The 20,977-nt window shown below is 40.2% G+C and overlaps 1 protein-coding gene across 1 annotated transcript in view; it reads left to right on the top strand.

The window, feature by feature from the left end:
* The window catches only part of unc13c (unc-13 homolog C (C. elegans)), a 97,107-nt gene that overhangs the window by 62,356 nt on the left and 13,774 nt on the right, over positions 1-20,977 (top strand). The window contains exons 19-26 of the mRNA XM_079340360.1: positions 9,738-9,864; positions 11,866-11,962; positions 12,354-12,497; positions 12,716-12,793; positions 14,610-14,687; positions 15,401-15,427; positions 19,615-19,703; positions 20,041-20,182. Of these exons, the coding sequence (XP_079196486.1) occupies positions 9,738-9,864; positions 11,866-11,962; positions 12,354-12,497; positions 12,716-12,793; positions 14,610-14,687; positions 15,401-15,427; positions 19,615-19,703; positions 20,041-20,182 (782 nt within the window). The remainder of the gene's footprint in view (positions 1-9,737; positions 9,865-11,865; positions 11,963-12,353; positions 12,498-12,715; positions 12,794-14,609; positions 14,688-15,400; positions 15,428-19,614; positions 19,704-20,040; positions 20,183-20,977) is intronic.

The raw sequence follows: 20,977 nt of genomic DNA, 5'->3' as shown, positions 1-20,977 counted from the left end.
CAGCAATTAAAGCTCACAGCCTCCTCTATCTCTCAGTAGCTGAACTTTGCAGATATCCATTGCGTCCTTTTATAAACAAGATGTTGGTACTTGTTACTCCTTTTTTCTTGGCCCTAAAGAGTGAAAGAGGTTGGCTTTTTTGTCTAATGATTCTTCTTTCATTGTTTCATGATCATGCCGTGCAATACTCTATGTCTGTGTTTTCACTGAGAGTAGTGGCCTCTTTACTGCATGTCTCCTCTCGTAACACGGAAATCCAACTGACTGACACGCTCTTAATTTAGAGCAGAGGATTGGAGTAAAACAGCAATCTGGTTCATAAAATTAGAGAGTTCCAAAGTGCTGAGAATAAAGGGAATCCCAAGAAATGAAGTGTCCTGCGCATCAGCGATTTAGTGAAATGAAAAAAAGAAAAAGGCCAGAGCCAAAACGTTTACAGAAAATTGAGCTTCAACATAAGTCAATGGAGCATCATCTCTCCCAAAGAAATATAGAGAGGACTTTTGTTTTTACTGTGGCCCATGCTGGAGCACCAAACCCCAAAACATGTTGTTCATTATTCCCCGGGTGAGGAACAGTTTCCAGCAATAGTAGAAGTGTGTTTGGGTTGTATGCAAGAGGTGACACGTTTTTCACAGTTTTAACAACTTATTGGATTTAGAAAGAAATACAGTTCATGGTATCATCAACATAAATCTTTTTTTAAGTTTAAGGAGCAACCAATGAATAATCGTTCATTCTGTCAGGTTTGAAACAGCTGCCAGTTATAACTCTGTCATAATCTGATGATAACTAACAGTTACAACTCTAGTTGTCATGGGCTTAACATCACAGTGTCATCATGATAACTCTAAGATAACTTTAAGAGGTGATGTACACTATTGGGTAGATCAATAAAAAGAGAAAAAAGAGATGGAGTGTATTTGTGGCTCTCTTTGGGTATGTGTGCATATCTGAGTCAGGGCAGCTGGTCATGTGACCACCTAGGGTGTTACTGACTGCTGTCACAGCAGGTTTTGGCGGTGTGTGTGTGTGTGTGTGTGTGTGCACGTGTCTGATATGCCTGAGGATGTCCGTGTTACGAAAGGAGACGAGAATCATAGATGGACTCAGTCACATAAACAGTCTTCCTGGCTCCTTGAGCTTGGACATCCCCCCCATACACACACACACACACACACACACACTGCCTGTGCCTCTTCTGGTCAGTACATCACTGCATGCCCACAGCGACACGTGCCAGGAGGAGGACATGACTGTCATGTTCCTCAAAGGAGCACTTTGTATGAATTATTGCTCATTTCCTGTTGGTCCTACTGGCTGCTGGAGCTCTATGTTGGGTCTGGTGGGCTCGGGCTGGTAGTCAAATGAAGGAGAGATGGACAGTTCATAAACACAAACCATCCTGGTGCAGACAAGCACATAGTAAACCATATGTTTTTACTTTATAGATGGTTAAACCACATAAACAGCAGAGGGGTCAAGCTGTAACTCGTAAAGTGAAGTCCACTTTACGAGTGTTTGATATTGCAGAATGTGCTGACCCCTTTAAAATGACATGTTCTCAAGAATCAGGCTTGTAGCTAAATGACCGGCTTATAACTTTAGCCTGCTTATATTATTGTATGCATGCACAGAAACATTACAGGGATATCAGTATCCAAAGTAGGCCTCAACAACCGACTTGTTCAGTGCTACACTGTAACACTGCCAACAGTCCTGCTGCTCAATGAGTGTTAGTCCCTGAATTCTTTGGCAACATTAAATTAAATCCACAGACGAGATGAGTAATAAGTACATTTTAAGCTAGCTTTGCCCAAATGACTTTTACTTGAATGGTTCTTTTATGAGAAAGTCAATCTATGTCAGAGCTCATAAAGAAACAAATGTGCGACCATACGACATGATTTTCATACGTAACGGAAAGACAGGTAAACCACAGGGGATGGAATTCATTTCATAATGGCTCACTGTACTAACCTGTACAGTGGCAGCTTAAAACATAACCTGTTTGTGCATTTGTGTTATAAGTGTGTGTTTTAAGATGATTTTAAGAAATCAGAATCAGAAATACTTTAGAAATTAGAAATAAATCAGAAATGTGGTTCTTGCCGTTGCTAAAAAAAAAGTACAGACGTAAAGAGCTCATTTAGACTGTAAAATAAAATAAAATAAAGTAGAGATACCAAATAAGCAATAAGTACCAGGTAGGACTGGAATAATAAGCTATGTATATGTGCAAATGACTCAAAGATTGAAATATAAAGAATATTAACAGTTACTAAGCTGCAGATACATGCACTAATGGGTTTCATATTTGTATGCAGGCTTAAACTTGGCATGTTTTGGCGTGCGCGTGCATGTGTGCGCACAGTCCTTCCATAATGCATGAGGTTCTCATTATTTTTATCAATGAAAGTCAAAGTGGTGGGAGTAGGTAAAATGAGCCACTCCATTCTGCTGTTTTTCTAATTCAGACAAATGGAAGTAACTCAGAGTGACCTGACCTGTTTACATAAGAACACTTACAGAACTGCCAAGGCGGCTGACAGAGACTGAAGGAGGCGGGCCAGAGTGTCCTCTTTTGTCAGTCTGTGTTTCTCTGCTTGTGCACCCATGTGTGCATGCACACGAGCATACGCATGTGTGCAAGTTGTGCACATTAGTGAGAAAGAATGAATGAGAATAATAGAGCAGTCTTTAGGTATGTGTCTGTGTGCACACATGTGCAATGTGCAGTACTTAATGAAGTCTTTGATGCATCCTCTGCTTCCTGCTCAGAGGCCTTTGGTGCCACTACTGGTGCAGGAATGGGTGCTGCTAATTTTAGCATCTCTGTGTGAATGTCTGAATGTGTGGAGGGGGTGAGAAATAGAGTTAAAGAAAGGGGTTGGGGGGAAGGAAACACAGATAGGTTAAAATAAGAAATGAAGAAGAGGAGGGTGAATGATGTGAGAGAGTGAAAGAATGTTGCTGTTATTACTGATATAGCAATTTTCATCACATTATTACTATATTTAAATTCATGAATCTTATCATTCACACCCTCAGGTAGAATACAGCTTCTTCACCATACATCAACATGAGACAAAAAGAATAATTCTCATCTAAAACCAAATTATTCCATAGCTTGTAAAAAAAAAACCTGCAAGAAAAAAAGATGGCTGCTACTGATATAGGAAGTTCTAAATATATCAGTTTGTAGCTGTGAAACAAACTTAACCATTATTTCTGTTATGTACAAATATATATAAATACACTCATACCAAGCCAGTACTCTAAATATTATATTGGACCCACCAGATTGGATAGTGGCACAGGGTTCCTCATTTTAAAGCCTTATTGCTACAGTACAGTATGTCTTGCACCAGTGCAGTGATGAGTTGTAGCATTTGAAGGCTTTTTGGTCTGCATCCTTTATAATACATGGAGAGGTTCCACATGTATTCCCATTTGAGATTTCATTTTGAGTGAGACCAAGGAAGAGATTCTGAATCCAGCGGTAAAAAAAGTGCCACCTGTAGTCTTCTGGAAAAACAAGTGTGATGAAATTCCATAGAACACGCTGTGTATCAACTGTATGGCTGCTTAATGGTTGCAGGCCCTGGAGCATGTCATTAAAGACCCAATGCTCCAGCAGCCTATTAACTCATCTTCAGCCTGTTGAAACCGCTTCAGTCCATGGAATATATTCATTGAAATTCAATTAATGTACCTCTTGGAGGGGAGCTTTGTAAGTACAGAAAGAGTTTGTTTACAGTGCTTGTATGGCCAAAGGTTTGGTGTTGTCTTGCAGTGTGATTTTAATATGCTCGACTCTTCTCACTCTGTTTTTCTTGAATGACTTTATTGCACTTTGGAGCACAGCTTTGCACAATCAATTCTCGTTTCCAACAGCATATGGCTGTTTTGCATTAATTGAGTTTATAAAGCATCGAATGAGCCTCGCAGGTGGCGATCTCTTTCATTATAAATGCTTATAAATGTTTTAATACATTCGCTCCTTCATGTAGTTCATTTTGTCAGTACATATATAAAAAGATGATCTGCTGGTGGAGGTGCTTTTTCTTTTGGATTTTTTTTAATTTGATGCCTCTGTAAATTCTCCCCTTTGGGAGCCTTACAATCTGTTCAAAAATTTGACTGTACTTGAATTAAGTTGAATAAAATAATTGTCATAATAAATGTACACCCTCTGAAAAAGAAGCATTACAATGAATGCCTATTCACAGTACTGGAACAGGGTGGACTCGTGCAATTGTAAGTCTTAAGTTTGGCTGTTTCTGGCTGCATTATATGTCACATCAACAGGAGTTAGTGTCTCTGTGGGCGCTGGTGTTAAAGCAGAGCTATGTCAGTGGGCTCCTTTGATACAGCTTAGGAAGCCCTTTGACAGAACTGGGTCAGAAACCATGAAGGAATTATGTCACAGAGAGAACTACACTGGCCTTGGCTGCCATTCTGGACCTCCAGCTTTTTTTCAAAGGCAAATCTATTAATCAAAATACTGACCTTCCTATAGAAATGTTCACTGAAAGATGATACCAAAAAAAATAAAAAATACTGCGCTGATTGCCTGCAGTTCATCATTATATCAACGGCTTTTAAATCAATGAGGCAGAGAGTGAGTGAGTCTCCTGTGAGTTTGTGCGTCCCTGTGGGCTGAGTCAGACAAGATGACATCCTCATCAGGGGCTGTGAGCCTACTCCTCCCTCAGGACAGCACACACTGCTTATCACCAGTAGGACACATAGGCACACACGTACACAACAGTGTATGCATGCATTAATGTGCACACACAAGCATAATGTGTGCTACAGAGACATGCACACGCAGACACTGTTTCAACAGCCGGAGCGCAATGATGGATGGTGTATGTGAAGGTAATTGGATTGCATTCAAGCAAGTGAAATACTTTTGTTTATATATGAAGTGACTGTTGGATACAAACATGCCGAGGGTTTTGGTCAGTCATTATCAGCTCGACCTGTCTAATGACCTGTGGAAACCCTGGGAAAGTCCCAATAGAGCCTAAACATAGTGTCTTTGTAGCTGAAGCAGAAACACCTGGCTGCCACTTAAGTCACGCCTTTAAATAGGTCCATCTCACTGTCACTTATGTCATTATATAATAACAAAAACATAACTAAAGGCTAGTTTTCCCCATTATTGGGATATTCCCTCAACCCCCTTTTTACTAAAAAAAATTTGCATTACATTTAGAGCTGGTCTTTATATGTACAGTAAATGCAGTCTTCCCAAGTTCACGGATGCTTTTCTGTGCTACTTCATTTAAATGCCAGCACTGTATTTTTGTGTTCCTCTTCAAGCCTTTCCATCAACATGCAGGGCAGAAATATACTATATTTCAAGGTCAGTAAAGCAACGCATTGCAGCCCTCTAACTCCAGTCTATGCAACGCTACAAGGGTAGGCCACCTTTAAACATGTCCACATACACATGTTTTTTTTTTTTAATGAATCATGTCATGCAATCAAAAATAAGGCAAATCATAAGAGGTCAAGTCTTTTTTTGTTTTTCCATTCCTGCATCCCCTCCTGCTCCCTCTTCACCCACGCCGACTTATTTTGTACTCTTATTGTTGATACAAACTCATGAACAATGTGTAAGAAGGTCTGTTATTGCAAAGCAACCTTCCACATCCAACACGTTAACCTTTGTTTTGTCGACTCAGGCCACATGCCCACTCAACAGTCTGACAAAATCATTCTTCTTCTGAAATCGTAATTCTTTAATGAATGATAAATGAATCATCTTCAGCCGAGGTTCAGCTGCCTTTAAATAAATGTTTAAGAAGGCCCAGACTAAATTTGGAAAACACTAAAAATGTCAGTTGCCTCAAACATTTTAAGCTTCAATTCTTAGATATAAAATATTTAAACCTTCTCTAAAAAGAACCTGATGACTCATTTCCAAGTCATGCACCTTCTGTATGTTGTGTAGCAGCCTCTTTTTATAAGACTGCCACCTACGGCCTTGTTCTCTTCAGTTTCTCTTCCTCTATTCAAACAACCACATTGGGCCCAGTGAATGGAGACTTGTATCCTTTTGCTTTCATTCAGAGTCTACAATGACGTGCATTTCGACCATCATTGCTTCCATTTTCCAGAGGGAGGATATGAGCTTTTTCATTCCCGAATAGAAGAATTTTGAAAGAAAAATCCTTTTCTGAAAACATGATGCTCTTTTAACCTGCACTCAATGGTTCTGTGTTATCATCACACATTTTGACACACACACACAAAAAATATAATCCCTGAATATTTGGCTGGCACATTATTATATGTCAGGGAATGAATGCAGATGGAATTTATATTGACTTGCGTGTTAAAATACATTCAATGAAAGAATCAGAGCTAAAGTTATAAGATTAATGCATTTTAACTTTTAAGTTTCTAGTATTTCGGGGACCTTTGTGCTCGGACCCTCTGAACTTAGACATTAAACGGTGACTTGTTGCTGTAAACAAATCTCTTTTTAAGGGACTTTTACAGTATCTTATTAGAAAAAATATCAGACTGTTTTCTCCCTTTTCAATAAAATGCAAAATAATATTACTCTTTCCATATTTGGACACATATCATATTACAATTTTAAAAAAAAGATAGAAAGTAAGGTGTTTATGTCCTTGAAACCTCTTGCTGTATACACATGCTTAAGCGCACACACACACACACACACACACACACGCACACGCATCCTACAAAACATTGCTAGCCAGCAGAACCTGGCTGGCAGCACCAAACAAAACACCTGCTGACCTGTTCCTTTTTTGACCTCCATCTGCTTTCTCTGGGTGACTCTCGAGTGTGTGACGGTGAGGAGGTGTGTGTCTTTGCAGTCAGAGCTCAGGGCTGAAAGTTTGACAAACTGTGATGGTGTGTGTACAAGTGTGTGTCTGTCTGTCCTGTATATAAAAAGAGTGAGAGAGTCGGTTATTAAAGTGGCACTGCTGCAACAGATCCCTCTATTCTGCTGCTACGACTGCCGGTCCTCGCTACAGTCTAACAGCTTCAACAAGTTGATAAGTTGAAAGCGCCTGCCCCTCCTGCGACATGAACTGACCAGATGAATCCAGGCGAAAGTTTAACTCCCCTCAAAATTGTAGCCAACGCAACTTCTTTGGCTGTGAAGGTGAGGTGTAGATGAAAGCGCTGATCTCTGCAATTTTCTCTGTTCTGCTTCGAAAGAAAATAACTACAAGGTGATGGCATCAAAGTGGAGTTTCATATCAGTTATTGACAGGATATAGCAAATCTTAAAAGGCTTCTGTGGTCCAGTATTTTGAACCAAATCCACCACAAACATTTACTGTAGGAACACAGAAAATGATTTAAGTAGATGAGACGCTGGGCAACATGAATTATACATTTATTTTTGTATCATGGGAGAGTTAAAGCTCCTGTGAGGAACTTTTGATTTGTGACTATGTTGGCGCCCCCCCGTGGCAAAAGCAGTACATATGATTTCTTTGCTGCTCTTGTCTGTATGTTTTTTGGTTGTTCTTTTCAACGCTTTAATCTCCTTGTCTGACAACTAACCCATTTAAATCATCAAAATGACCTTACAGAATGAATGTATCCCCTTGTTATGGTCTTGTTAATACGCTGTATAGATACATCAGTCCAGCTAACAACCAGCTAGAACCTCTTCTCGGGAGCTTTCATGAGATTCTATCCGTGCTATTTTTTCAAAACATTTTCTACAGAAACTGCGGCCACAGTTGCTTTCGCCAGCACTGAGGTTTTCTGCTAATCAAGGTCCTATTTCTGTCACTCTGTTGCTACACCATGTGTTTAGCTACTGTATGGTGACCATAGCAACTATCCACTTGCTCCGTTACAGTTTTTATCCTCTCACCTACGTACTGTTTCTGTTATACCGACATTTTCTCAGGAGATCCATCTATCAATGCAATGCGCTGAGGCACTACTGTTTCATCTAGCTGTGCAGTCCTTTCAACATATGACACATATCAAGCCTTTCGACACAAGATTTATATTATTGCAAATACATTATTTTTGGTTAATCGTCATGACTCTAAATGTCCTCATTGATGTATTTGAATAAAAGGGTGTTTTGTATATGACATTATTATTTTAATAGAGTGCAGTGCTATTCAGTTTCAAAAGCAGGTTTAAAATTAGCAGCAGTGACTTCACACCTGACTGACTTGACTTGAGCATTCAGTATCTTCCCCCAGTCTAAGGGGGTAAATATTGCATTGTGCATGTGAATTCATTATTCACAGGTAATTATGGTAATGACACATATGTAAATATTTTCCTCAGAGCTTAGAAAGGAGTAAAGGCTGGCAGGCGTCAGACTATTCATCACAGTAAGCACAAGCTTTGATCAGGATTAACGCATGGCAGTCAGGATGCAATGTGTGCATTTAAAGAAGTCTTTGATGTGACGTGAATGTATGGATCTTTTCTCAGCAAAATGGTGTGTGAGAACGTGTCTTTATTTTTTCTTCACCTTTTAAAAATGAATTGAATGCAATCTTCCAGATAGCCTTCTCCTGTATAAGACTATATTATGTTTTTATTTTTATTTAAGCTTGGTTCATCCAGGAAAACCACATTGAGTTTTAAAATGTCCTTTTTCAGAGTGTCCAGGTCTCGGTCTCCAGCAGCCATCCAAACAAAAACAATGAAAGATCTACTAATAACACCTTAAAAAAACCACACACACACACAAAATAAAGCACCAAATATAACTCTCCCATGGTGTCCTTTTTGAACATGCGGGCAGCATACTTTGGCTCGTCTGAAAAGATTGTTGGTCATTATGATCAACATATTAGCATTAATTACCATTAGGTAATGTATGGAGAAACAAAACACGTTGAACATCATACCTGCTGCATCAGTATCGTAACATTGCCAGTGTAAACATCCTAAATCCAGTCTTATATGTTGTAATCATGGTTTCTTGTATTTTTCATTTTACAACAAAGTATGCCATCCATGATAGTCCATATTTCTTCTCTGGTTTTTTTCTCTACGTTCTTTCGTATGTTGTTTTATCTCCAATATAGCAAAGCAAATGTACTTTACCCAGCGCTGCAGTTTACAATAGTTATACTTATTGGTCTTTCTCCCTTGGTGATTTGTCTTTCGTCTCAGTTCCTTCTCGCTGTTTCTACTTCAGTGGTCTCCTTTCCTTTTCCCCCGCTATCTCTTCTTTCTTCACTGCTCCATCGCCATCCACCAGGCCTCCAGGGGATCCTATGGAAATATTTAATTGTTCTCAAATGTCTACTGTGAGCTGGACTAAATGACTCAGCAGCCATGTCATCTGACATGAAAGTTTAATCCATTTAAGCTGTTTGTTTGCAGTCAGTCAAGGACTATCTCTCACTATGAGAGAGCTCGGCTTTACAGGCTCACTTTTATTTTTCTTATTCTTTGATAGCCTCAGGCTGTACATAATGAACGAAGCTGATAAGATTTCCAATTAAAAACAACTACTGCTTTCACAAACTTTCATATGCCTATTAGGAGACTTGTACTTTTCTGTCTGTGTTCTCGGTTGAGTGTGTGTGTGTGTGTGTGTGTGTGTGTGTGTGTGTATATTTTTCTTTTTGAGTGGAGTCCTATAAGTGAGACTCCAAAGTATAACAAGATAAGATGTTTCTATTGAAGAGTTTGCTTCTTTGTATATTCTTTTTCTTCTATATCTGCTCCTCATGTTTTATTCTACATTACAGAGCATGACAAGCAACGCCTATGCAAGAGCACCGAATACATGAATCTTCACTTCAAAGTCAAATGGTTCCATAATGAATATGTCCGTGACCTGCCCGCCTTCAAGGGTGTTCCACCAGAGTACTCACTGTAAGTGCCCTCTCATCTTAAAGCACATACATGTGTAATATATACCTCTGATTGTTTTATTGATTAATAATGGGCATTAACTGCATTTGAGCAAAGGTCACATAAGTACAGGTGATTGGTTGGATGTCAACCGAGTGTTAACTTTAAACATTTCATGTTCATTTCTGAAGCATATCATTTCCAATATTAACAGATTAACATATTTGTTTCCAATTGCAATCTTTTGCAAAATGTAGAATAGATTAATTTTTTTTTACAAAAACTGGGGTTAGTGTTATTTACATGTAAGTAAATGTTTGGTAACATGTTAACATGTAACATGTCAGGTTGTTGTTTTTTTTTACCCAAACTGTTGTTGTAAGTATTTACGGATCTGAAAAGATTCTCCTGTTAACAATGTCAATGCAGTGCATATTTTACTATTAATCATAATACCTCAGATTCATCTCTAAACTGAATCTTTAAACAGTTGTGTGTTTACATTATCTGTGCTGACACTACTATCACAACACGCCTATAAACCAGCTGATCAACAGATTAAGATCAGGATACAAATGAACCTCCTGAACACATAAATAGGTGCTCCAACGTGCATTACTAATCGTGTTCAGCAGATGTAATATGCAATAAAAACATGTATAATGCAAACAAGGAACGCAGTGCCCTCTTCTATGGCGGTCTATCAGTGTAATGACTCAACCTCCCCCTCTCTAACTCTGTCAGTCAAACACAGCATCTCGAGCTGGATTGATTCCTCCAGAGGCAAGCACATCATACACACACACACACACACACACACACACACACACACACACACACACACACACACCTACACACACATACACACACACACACACACACACACAGTGTCTCTGCTGTCTGCCTCTCTTCTCCGTCGCCACGCCCACCTCATCTAGCGGCTCTCCTTCTTGTAGCGGATGCCTTGAAAACAAAGCTATTTTGTTGGGACAACCATCGCTCTAAGGACAAGCTCAGGCACTGTATGAAACCAGGAAATGTCAAAGTGAAACAGGCAGAACAACATTATTATTCCAAAAACAAATGTACTTCCGTATTCCACTCACGTGTTGACTGTCCTCCACTGTCATCCACTGTCCTCTGTCTTACCCTCTACTCATAGTCAAGTCTGTTCTCAAAGCACACTGTAATCAGCAGGATTTTACATGTTTAAGCACAACACTATTAATGTCCCCTTATATTCCTCAAATAGTGGTGGTCTCATAAAAATAATGAAAAAGAATTGACTTCTGAATGTTTAAGGTTTTCTAAACCCTGACTCATCTGAAGTTCGAGACAAAGGTGTTGAACTAAATGGTACAAACACCTCACACCACAGTCAAAATGTTGTAATCCCATCATAGTTCTAATAATCTAATAGTCATAATAATTATTCTGGTCTAATGACTTGTTTTTATACAGTCCAATTTAAATGCACGCAAAAATACAAAGCATATTCACAACCAAAACATGGAGTACCTGGACCACAAGGGCACACTGGGACCCAATAAAAAGAGAACTTGATGCAAAAAGTTGAAGTACCTCAGGTCAACGGAACTGGTTCATTATAAGTTACTCGACAAGCAGCAATCTATGATATAAGAAAGAGTTTGATACAGTGCTGTGACAGCATTTTAAAAAACAACAAGGGCATTGTAGGCCAAGGGGCAACCTGGATGAAAATAAGCCCAAGTGGGACCTACAGCAACAGCAGAGAAAATCCCAATACACATCAGTATCCTTAAAGGCATTGTTTACTGCTCCTCTATTCTCTTACATGACAGAACGAGAAGGACAGTCACGCGTATTATATTATCAAAACATATCCTTCTGTACATAAAGTGTCAGGACAAACTTCTTCTGATACAAGGCAATAAAAAAATAGCTTTGTGGTACCGTCAATGTTCAATATTTGATTTTGATTCTTGATCAAAACGACAACTCCTACCCTTCAGTAATCCAAGTCTTTGTTTGTTTTATTAGGTGGTTTGAGCCTTTTGTCATTCAGTGGCTTGATGAGAACGAGGACGTCGCAATGGATTTCCTCAATGGAGCACTGGGAAGGGACAAAAAGGACGGAGTGAGTATAGGATATTATATTCATAATAACCACCCACTCGGACTGACAAAAAACATCTTGAATGCACCTGTTTAAGAATTAATTTTAGTCCACATCCTACTGGTGTGCGATTCGTGCACAACTGCAGCTATACTAAGCATTTATGCATAAATGATTTAGTATCTACCTGCTAATGTTGTTGGCAGTCAAGTCTGGATTCGTGCTTTGAGTGACGTGGTTATAGAGCAACTGGTACATTAGATTTGTCTTCACTGTCATTAACAATGTTGTACTACTATGAAGTGTTTAAAGGTCCTCGGACTGGAGACTCCACATTCCGTCTCCTTTTCTCTTTTCCTCCCTCACCTCACAACACTACTGTTCCTCTCTTTCCCTCTCTGTCCTGCAACAGTTCCAGCAAACCTCGGAGCACGCTCTGTTCTCTTGTTCCGTGGTGGATGTTTTCACTCAACTCAACCAGAGTTTTGAGATCATCAAGAAGCTCGAGTGTCCCAACCCACAGGCTCTGGCTCACTTCATGTGCCGCTTTGCGAAGGTCAGACTGCCATTGATCTAAAGAGAGAAATATATATGTATTGTGTTCGAGCTCATCTCATGAGGCTGTTTTGTGTCAGTGAGTCCCATTTGACAATAAAACAGCGAACGATAATTAAAAAACTCTCTCTCTCTCTCTCTCTCTCTCTCTCTCTCTCGCTCTATCTCTCTCTCTCTCTCTCTCTCTCTCTCTCTCTCTCTCTCTCTCTCTCACCACAGACTATCAACAAAGTTCTTCTGCAGTATGCTGCGATCATATCGAAGGATTTCCCTTTGTATCTGAGTAAGGAGAATGTGGTAAGTGCCAACTTACAGTCTGTTAATGTCTCTGCAAAGGTTACTGTTGTTTGGGTCAAAATGCAAATTTGGTATGATAGACGAGTGTTTCCATGATGTTAATAACAACAGTTTTTATGGAGACCAGGAGGAAAATGTTCCAAAATTTCAGTCTTGTCACTTCCTTTCTTAGCCCTGCCCCAGCTTCTTTAAGGCTCTCAACAAATTGTCTCTATTAACTGAAATGCAATTATTCCTCTCACAGCCTATAGCTGATAGTGAGAAGTCAGTGGTATTTTCTGCTCTCTCTGTCCATTGTTAAATGTGACGGATTACTAAACACAGAGCCTTCCGAGCGGCCTAATTAGCCACGCTGGTGTTTGAAGTTGAAGTGAGAGATAACACAGAGGGAACTCCTGGAGGAGGCAGATGTTTCTTTACAGAGTTGACAGGCTCATTACAATAAACTCAGGAAAAAAAAGCATGTGAAAGGTCCCTCTTCCAGACAAGACTGACAGACAGATAATGGAAAAAATGATTTAAGAGGCAGATGGGGTTTTAGAGACAGAGGAGCACATCGGTTTAACCTAATATCTCATTTGTTAGACTGTCAGGTACACTATATGATCTACATCATAGACATCTTCAACCAAGAACATACTGTCTACATTTAAGACCAATAAATGAATAGAGTTTGTTTAAGATGAGGACCTTTAGGTTGTCCACAGCCTCTAGGGCATCTGACTCCTTAAATAAAATAAAACTGCCAACAACAAAGGGTTAACATAGCACAGCACATTTTAAATGTTGCAACAAAACATTTAGCTTCTCATTTTTCATAAGAGAAATGTTCTTATCTAATTAATGAATCGTCATACTGATATATTCTCGTGGCAGATCTGGTAGGACTTCATTTCTGTTTTTGATTATATTTGCATAAAAATGGGATAACTTAGCACCACCATATTGAAACCTCATTGCTCATCTGAATGATGTCAATCAATAAATACACGGCTGTGACACAGCTGTCTTGTTTTATCTTCTGTATTTACAGTCTTCACTGGTCTGACAATAGCCCGGGGTATTTAACTGATAGATTAAAATACGGCCAAACCCCATTTTTCGATATTTTTTCACTCTCTCTAAGGCTACAATCATGTAGCCGCTTTTATTCGGATTGAGAAAATCTAATCACTCCCGTACAAATATACTCATAAATCTAGTGGAGAGTGAGCCATTATGTGCTGCCTCAGAGACTCTATTGGCCCGCTCTGTGATCTGAAAGCAACCAATCATCCGTCTCCTGTGGGGCGCAGAATTATCCTTCTCGTAGCATCCATCACCACCATCATATTTTTTGTGTTGTATGTTTGTCAGATGTTTTTTTGGGGCAGATCATGTTCATGATATGTGACTGAATGAAAACTCTGATGCATTAATCAGTGTCCATGAAAATCTGAGTGAAAAATGTTCGTCATCCCTTAAAGGCCTTTGTAGAGCTTGAGAATCGATAACGCCTGACATATTCAGTGCAGACATTTCTCTCCCTGTTGGATTATGTATTGTGGTTCCCTGCTGACAGAAACCTTGCATCTCTGTATAAATGTTGTGTCATGATATCAAAACTGATGGATCTGACTCCCTTTTACTTGTTTGATGTTTAGCCTCGTGTTTCCTATTATGTGGGTTTACTCTCAAGCTAAACAACTGTAATAATACAGTGTCAATAGCAGCGAAAGATGTAAGATGTCAAATATCTGTTGTCCCTATGACAACCGCAATCATGCCCTGTATTCATCAAAACAATTGCGTTATAAACACTGCTATGCTTTTGCAGCCGTGCATCATCCTGAACAACATCCAGCAGCTCCGAGTCCAACTGGAGAAGATGTTCGAGTCCATGGGCGGCAAACAGGTCTGTGCTTTCCTCAGTGCGTCTGTCTTTTGTGTCTGTGTGAAGTTTTTGGGGCAATTCATTTTCCACTCAACTAAGAATATATCTTTTTGGCATGTAAAGCCTGAACTTGCTCTGCATCCTGCCACTGAGAATATCCATTCACAAATTTAGCCTTGATGACTTCAGGGTCTTGCTAAAGGACGCCTCAGCAGAGATGATACAAGTTCGTAAGGAGGCTTCACCTCCCTCATCAGACCAGCCCTCTGTTGTGTCATGATCTTGTGATGACATTTATATGAAGTGAAAGTGAAATGACCCCAACAGCGAAGTGTTGAAATGTTTCCTTCAGTCCTTTAACCATCTAATAGACTAATCTGACACAGATGTCAGTTTTCTAATATCATCTTTTCTACTACAGTTCCTCAGTAACTTCTTCCTTCACCATCACTATTTCCCCACCAATAACCCACCCTGTGTGTTGCCCTTTTTGTAGATATTGAGTTGAACCCCTTAAGATTTGTGTGCTTGGTTTAAATCACGGTTAAATATCTTCCTCTCTACCTTTCAGTCTGTCAGTCTAACCTGAGAAGCAGCCTCAACTGCTTCTCGTGACTTACATGCATGTTTCTCTCCAGTATCTAACACCTGTCTTGCCTTGCATTTTGTCTCCTGTCGTCGTGTCTTCTGTTTCCCCCCCGTTTCCTTTCTGTGCTCTCTCTCTCTGTCTCCAGGAGGAAGGGGTTGTGTCCTTCTGTAAGGTCTGTGCAATAGGACTCGTCAACACCCCTTCCCACCATTTACCCAATAGTACAAAAAAGCACGCCCCTCCCCCCCGTGCCTCCCCACCACCCCTCACGCTCCTACGCTTCTCACCCCCACAGCAAACCCCTCCAGCAGCATGTGCCACAGAGCATACGGAATCTGAATTACCCATCACGCCTCTGGACAGGCTGCTCAAGCTCACCATCCCCGGTGCTCTGGGGATAGTGGCTCGACCCACCCGATCTCATCTTTATTTTTAGCTTGCTATTTTTTTCTGTCTGCCATGTCTCTTTCCATGGCTAAATTAGAAATGGAATCTTTATTTCAGTTTTTCCGTCGCTGCTCTTTACCCAGACGCCAAGCGTTGAGTAAAAGTCTCAAAGTTGGGGTGTGGGCTGTGGTTTTTGATCATTTCTTATCTTTTCCCCAGGCCGCAGCCACAAAATGCTTTGGACAGGATTTTCCTGTGTTTAATGAGCTTCTCAAACACTTACAAATCTCTCCAGCTTTGCCATCAGACCAGGTTCTGCAACGATGTCATCATTAGGAGAACTAAACCTATAGCACTCCCAGACCGGCCTCCTCCGGTAGTCCCCTGAAGACTAATGAAAGTCTTTATTTCCTCCACAAAGTAAAATGATGTAAATTCATATTAAATTGGCAGTTTACTTGATCTTCAAGGACTCCAATCATTCAATCTTTATTTGTATAGCCTCGAGACACTTTACAAAAAGCAGGATAAAGGACCTTACTCTTTGTCTGTTAACATTAACAAAAGAGCAGGTAACAAGACCATGCTCATCGTTATGTTTACAAAGAGCAGGTAAAGGACCTTACTTATTGCTATATTACAAGGGGCTAGCTTAATCCGTCATAGCGTGGCAAGAAAAAACTTCCCTTTAACAGGCAGAAATCTTCAGCAGGCCCGGGCTCATGACGGAACAGCCATCTGCTAAACTGTGCTGGGCTTGAAAATGGGATAAGATGCAGAAAGAAGGGTAGTATGGGCAGGGGCGGGTGGTTGTTTAGGCAGGCCATCCTCATCAACAGTCCCGAGGAACCTGAGAGAGCTCAGGAGCTCCCAGAAAAAGGAGAGGTTAGAAACTTGAATATAAAGATAGTGACAAGCAGTAATAAGATATGAAAGCTGAGAGAGAGTGAAAGAGAGAGATAAGAGTTCAAGGTGCCAGTTCCCCCGTTAGTCTAGGTCTATAGCAGCATAACTATGAGCTGGTCTATACCTAAGCCAGCCCTAACTATAAGATTTATCAAAAAGAAAAGTTTTAAGTCTATTCTTGAGAGTACATAGTGTGTCTGCCTCCTGGACCCCGACTGGTAGACGATTCCAGAGGAGCGGTGCCTGATAACTGAAGGCTCTACCTCCCATAGTACATTTAGAGACAGTAGGTACCACGAGCAGGCTTAGATTTAGACTTAGACTAAACTTTATTGATCCTTTGGGATGACTCCCTCAGGAAAGGCCTGCATTCTGGAAGAGTAATGTTCTCGATGGGTAGTACTGCGTACGACGACTTCACATGTAATTTCTCCTGAACACTTTTTATATAGCTAAGGTGTATCTCAGGTGAAAGTTTTCCACTGTTTGCTTCAGTGGCATATTCATGACAGAATAACTCTCTATCAGCAGTGAGAGAGGCAATTACCAAGAACTGTTATCATAGAAATACCAATATCAGAGATCAGCAATAATCTCTTACAGTCACAGCATTTATGGCCCCATCATTTCCTGATCTCCCCAGATTGTTAACACACTTTTTTTTTTTTTTTTTTTTTTTTGAGTGCCAGAGTGTTTGTTTATTTGGTTTGCTCTCTTTGGAGATGATGGTTTGTTAAACCTTTATTTACTTGAATCCTTTAGGACAAACTAGGATTTGGAAAAACAACCTGCGAGTGAACAGATATTGTTTGTTGAAACAGGCAAAGGGAGGCAGAGCTGGGCTGCTGTTGATAGGCTGTCAGCCAGGGGAGAGTTTGTACACTCTAGAGGAGTCCTGATGTCCGTCAGTGTCAAGTTAAACAACCGCCACGGAGGAGTCAGATGCTCCATAGATTCCAAAACTAATATTTCCTTTTTGTATAAAGTTTGAAAAACATTTCCAATAACTAAGTAAAATATTGACATTGAAATACTTTTCTAACAGTCAAAAGAGAACAAAAGATAGCAGATATAAACATAGTACCTTACAAATATATCAACATAAATAACTTTTAATTGATAGTATGATAGTCATCTTATTATTGATAGTATATCCTGTTTCCCTGCTCATTCAAGATACCATCCTTAATCATGACATTTCAGAACACAAATCTCTGATCTTTTCAAATTTAAAGACTGCTTCACTTGGCAATTCAAATACCTTTAGCAAACCTTTATATTTGAGAAGAGACAAGTATGATCGAGATTGGCTCTATATGGAAATGCAGTAGGGTAACTTGTGATTTGACACTACTGGAAATAATTCATAAGTCTTGACTTGAACAGAGGCCTTTCTGACAGAATTGCGGTCTTCAGGTTGACGTTTCATTAGCGCACCAGAAACCACACAGAGTAAGAGAGGACATTTTTCCCCTCAGGAGGTGACAGGTGTCTGGGTTTATCTAACAGCTGGGGGATTTCTCCTCCTGTATTTCCATCAATATGGTGTTCTTGGAAAAAAAAGAAGAACATCTCAGCTGCAGTGACTACAGTTTAAAGGCCTAGTCTGAGACTTGCCTCAGGCCAGGAGTTGATTATTTACCCTGGCCTAAAGTGTTTATCGACTATCATCTTTTTATATGTACCTTAAATCGTAAATGTACACTTTCAACAGCTTGGTCATTTTCTCTGTGACAGAAATATATTTTATAATAGGACAGCTGGATGACCATGTGTGCATGGGAACATATATAGGCACACAAATATAAATCTTCTCTGTCCATGCTGCAGATAGAGGCATGTGTGTGTGAAATCAAAATGTCTATAAAAGGTTTGGTTTACACATCCGCTTCCCAGCTGAGCCATCCACCATTAGAATATGTGAGATGAGCTGCTCCATGGCTAAGCTTATCAGGCCTAATGTGACGATCTGTTCTGCATGTGATGCGGTGCCTGGCCTCACACATTCATCTCAGGCACTGAGCCTCAGCGACGTGCGTTCTCCACTCCATCCTTGACATCAGTATTTCACATACAACAACAGGCTAACAGATGTACTGATACACGCAGTAACTCACGCACACACACACATTAAAACGTGCCCTGCTGCATAGTTACATATCTACCCATGCATTTATATTGAAGCTCTGCCAAAAGACACACACAGACATTTGCACAACCATCACATGCACATGCATTTAAAAAGAAGCTGCAGCTCCCCAACACATGCCATGCATGGGCTCATACATACTGTGGATTAATTTTGAAGATGTGTTTGTGGAGGGTTGGTTTTGAAACGGTTCAAAACAGGGTCAGGTCTTGATGGTTGATTTTTTTTGGTTAATTGTACACATTACACCCTTTAATCAGTAATGCACTTCTTATTCTGTGATATTAATGCACCTTTAACATGGATGTAACAGTATTTGTATGGTCACTGATATTACTGTACAGTAGCTAACCAGCATTCCCTGAATTGTAAACAATTTTGAAAAAGTTGCACACTCGAATGAATTTTGCTAGAAAACAAAAAAAATATTCTACTGCATCAACAACTTTCTCCCTGAACATAAAAGTCACTCCGAAGACTTCAGTTACAGCTGTTGAAAAATGTTTTTTTATGTATAAATGACAGTAAGCGTTATTCCCCTGAGATGTTACAGTGTCACAGCTGCCTGACAGCATACCCGGTCTTCTGTAACTTGCGAAGTACTGCACAAAAATATTCTCTTTTGAGAGACCCCCCTAGCTGACTGCTCCTTCTGCTGACATCATGTCTCATGACTCGGCAAGCAGTCATCATTACAGCGCTCGGAGGTGAGCCGCCCATTTGTATTCAGAGCTTGGTTCGGCACAGATGGCAGGCAGAACGAGTGGGAGGCCACAAGCGAGGCAGGTTACCTCTCCTCTGGACCTGTCGTCTTCCCCCCCTTAACACACTCACCCCAGTTGAGGCAGAGAATGAGTCAGTTATGGGCTTTTGTATGGAGTGTAATGATGTAGTAACTGTCTGTCTCCAACTGACAGCTGGATGCAGAGGCCAGTGATCTGCTAAAAGAGCTGCAGAATAAACTCAACACCGTGCTGGATGAACTCAGTGGAGTTTTTGGCTCCAGGTAAGTGTGTGTGCATGTGTTTAAATGAGATAATTCTTTACGAGGGTAGACTTCTTATTTCATTTCCTGTAAGGAAGCTTGAATTACAAGACTTCTGAATTATTGACAAACATGTATTTTGCTGAGATTATAATTGACTCACGGCTGGGCTGTGCTCTATGCTCAGTGAGTGCAGTGAGTTGTTAAACATTTCAGCGTCTTGCTCGGAACAACTTTTCAATAATCTAACAGGAGAAGCATAATTGAGCGCCTCCCCTGTTTAAACTTGCTTCAATGCTGCCGCCTAAAATATGCAACCAGGAACAAAGCATTTAAAGGATGCCTTGTCCTTCAACAGTTTCAAACCTGTCATCGAGGACTGTGTGAAGCAGATGAACCAGGAGCTGGTTCAGATGAAAGGCCCGGTCAAAGGAAGCAACGCTGCCATGGACGCAGAGTCTGTCCTCCGGCCTCTTATGGACCTTCTGGATAAAAAGTGGGTATAAACCGAATACAAGGTCATTTATTTCATTCACTCAAACTGGCTGAACGTTTGTGATGGCTTCACTTCTGTGCACAGATTTTCCCTGATCAGATTATATAAAATTACACCTTTGCAAAGAGAAACTGGGAAATAAATTCTTGAAAATAACATGCCTACCCCTGATTCTCATAGAAATTCCTCAGTCACAAATTGCCATACCCAAGCATTAACACTTCAGTGACCTCCAGTCATGCAAGTGCCAAGTCTTCAAAACAAAGGAATATATTTTTGTACAGCTTACCAGGCTAGCATCTGATGAAAATGAGCCGTTAACACAAGTGCAAGGCTCACTGCAGGATTGCTCTACGTGAACTGCTCAAGTGCTATATCAACTGAAGCTAGTCTTGCATTACCTTCTTTCTCTGGTCCATTCCTACTGATAGCTTGTGGTTTGTATCCAACTCTCAAAGTTTTCTAAAATGTTTAGAAACAGAGTTCCCCTCTGCGAGGTGTCAGTGGGCGCTCAATAGCATATTTCTTCACCTACTGTAGGTTCACCAAACAGTTACAGCTATGTGTACTCCCTCAATACCTGTTTATATGGCACTTTGTATTATCCGAGGTGATGCACAGATATTTAATTTGCAATCGTTGTTCTCAGTATAATGAGTGCAACATAAACCAGTTTCTCTTCCCTTTCTCATTAGAAGATGTTCATTGATTCAACTGTTTTGAATTTGTCTCTCAGGGTTGTTTCAGCCCTCTGGAATGTAAGATCACTTTATGAATGGGCATGTGAGCTGCTTTGAGC

Source organism: Symphodus melops, assembly GCF_947650265.1.
Source record: "Symphodus melops genome assembly, chromosome: 3".
NCBI lineage: Eukaryota > Metazoa > Chordata > Actinopteri > Labriformes > Labridae > Symphodus > Symphodus melops.
Note: the sequence above shows the minus strand (reverse complement) of the source record. Positions and strands in the feature narration are given on the sequence as shown.